The sequence below is a fragment of the Buceros rhinoceros genome, unplaced genomic scaffold, assembly GCF_000710305.1.
Source record: "Buceros rhinoceros silvestris isolate BGI_N320 unplaced genomic scaffold, ASM71030v1 scaffold40539, whole genome shotgun sequence".
Taxonomy (NCBI): domain Eukaryota; kingdom Metazoa; phylum Chordata; class Aves; order Bucerotiformes; family Bucerotidae; genus Buceros; species Buceros rhinoceros.
The window spans coordinates 26,762-29,169 of NW_010431701.1; the positions used below are offsets into that span (position 1 = coordinate 26,762).

The 2,408-nt window shown below is 36.0% G+C and overlaps 1 protein-coding gene across 1 annotated transcript in view; it reads right to left on the reverse strand.

Moving 5' to 3' along the window:
* LOC104499928 (rho GTPase-activating protein 12-like) overlaps positions 1 to 2,044 on the reverse strand; it is a gene marked incomplete at its 3' end in the record, with an annotated part of 25,610 nt that extends 23,566 nt beyond the window's left edge. The window contains exon 1 of the mRNA XM_010143507.1: positions 1,394 to 2,044. Coding sequence (XP_010141809.1) covers positions 1,394 to 2,044 — 651 coding nt within the window. The remainder of the gene's footprint in view (positions 1 to 1,393) is intronic.
* Between the last annotated feature and the right edge of the window lie 364 nt (positions 2,045 to 2,408).

The following is a 2,408-nucleotide window of genomic DNA, read 5'->3' on the forward strand; positions in this document are numbered from 1 at the left end:
GAAAGAGTTAAAATAAAATTGTCATAAAAGATATAAATACTAGAGGTATGAAGTCCTATAACAAGAGAAACTCTGAATTTGAAAAATAAGGCCAAGAGTAGAGTAGGATATTGAAAAACTACTGATTCCATATATTCTAATATATATATATGAGCTCATACAGTTTAAAACTATAAATCACCCAGTCTATCTTGTAACTTTGAGGTCCTCCCACACTCATTAACTAAACAGCTTTGCTAGTAAGACATAATTAAGGCAAAGTACTGATTCACAGCCCTCCACGATAAGATTTTTATTTTAAAGTTAGCATCAACTTTTATTTGAGTACTACACTTGAGTAAATTCCTTTGGTACTCTGAATACACACTAGCAACTGGGATTTACCATGAAGATCAGCTGGTACCCAAGCAACAAGAGTTTCACATTATGGAGTAAGAAAGCTCAAGACAAAGGAGTTTTAAACCTTAGAATTTTAAAATAATTTAACATCTCCCTACAGAAAAATGGGGAGGCAGTATTACCTGTATACATGCATACATAATTAGGTGTATGCACACATACATCATTGGTTCAAGAACAAACCTGGATTACAATAGACTAATTAACTTGGTTCCCAGAAGTGACCTGATTATCTAAATCAGAGTGCTAATCTTTTGTGGGGGTGGAGGAGGCTTGGTGAAAAATAAATAAACAGAAAGCAAGAGAAACCACTTTACTAAGGAAAAAGGCCATCAATGCTTAGTTTTAGCCTGAAGTGGGAGTACACCATTCCTGAGATTCTTCCATACTAATTAACAAACTCACATGTTTTGAGTTTTAATCCAGAGCAGAACTGGCAGGGCTTACTCATTACAGTAAGACTCTACAAATAAAACAATCAAGCCAGAAATTAAATGGCATATAAATTTTAAGTGTACCATTTTTAAACTATTAAATCCACAAATACATCAATTTACAGCTCCTGTGCTACCTATACACATACTTAGGAAAAGCTGACAGTAACTAGCACTATTATTTCAAAAAGCCAAGAAGTGAGGAGTTACTGCAATAGGCTTCCTTCCTCTGCAAGAAAGTGTAACCCAAACTCGGTGTCATCTCAAAACAATCTTAAGAAAGAAAGAACAAAAGCATTTCTGAAATCACGAGATAACATAAATCAAATTAATCCCCCCAAAAAAGTATTTCTGCAAGGAACAGAGCTATACACATCAACTGTTTTGACCACTAACACGTTCATGCTGAGATAAAGCATTTTTACTTAAAACAATATGAATTTATAAGGAATAAATCTCAAAACATTAGCAAGCCATTATGGCAATAAGGAGAAAAATAAAACAAACACCACACAAATCTACGGGAATCATTATTTTGGGGTTTTTCATTTTTAGCTTACCTGCACTTGTTCTGTGGAACTACTACTAAGTTCATCTCCAGACTCAGAATCTTGGTGAATTTTTTCTGAGCCTTCTCCTGCGGAATCACAAGATTGTTCATGCAAGAAGCTGGTCTTCTCTATTTCCAGAAACTCTGGGCAGGGGAAATGACTCACGGAGATGGTTCTATACTGATTGGAAACCTTGGGAGATTGTAACTCATTGTTAAGTTTCCCATTGTTCTGGGTAAGGTCCAGACTCAAACCAAGAGTTTGACCAGGGCTATTGTTTGGTCCCAGATTTTGATTGGCATCTCGAACTGGAGAAGATTTTCCAAAACTAGAAAGCTCTGGTGACTTATTCACATTTTCTGTCGATCTCTGTAATCCATGTGTCAACTTCAAAGCATTATTTGGCAGCACACTTGCCTGCTTAAGAGGTGGCATCAGTGCTTTCCGTGGTATTTCCTTTACATACTGTGCTGGCACATAAAAGGGTTTGGAATTTTCATCTCTCTTGACTTGCCACCAATCATCATTAGTCTTTTTCACCAAGATGTATTTCTCCCCTTGCTTAATCACAATTTTCTTGTCCTTGGCTTCATACTCATAGTCGTATTCCACTTCAATGTACAACTGTCCTGGAAGGATCTTCCCACCTTTGTCAGCCATTTCTGTCTGAAAAGATTTCACCTTTTCAGGCAAAAGGTAAGCCACATTCTGTTTCAGAAGTGTTATTTTCCTGTTAATAATCAGAGCTGTAAAAAAAAAAAATGTAGTCATTATTTAAGAGCACTTCAGAGAAAAATAATTTCAGAAATAACCATGCCTACTCAATTTATGTCAACTTCAGACTAATTAATCAGTGGAAAAATGCAATATTTGCAAATACCTTTCTCAGTGGTAAAACAGAAAGTCAGTAGAACAACTTAGTCACCAATTTAACTCTCCTGTTCACACAAACCTCCTCCCTGGGGCAGACTATTCTGAGTCAATCTCTTGTTTACACACATGCTTAATTTCTTCATGGAACTGT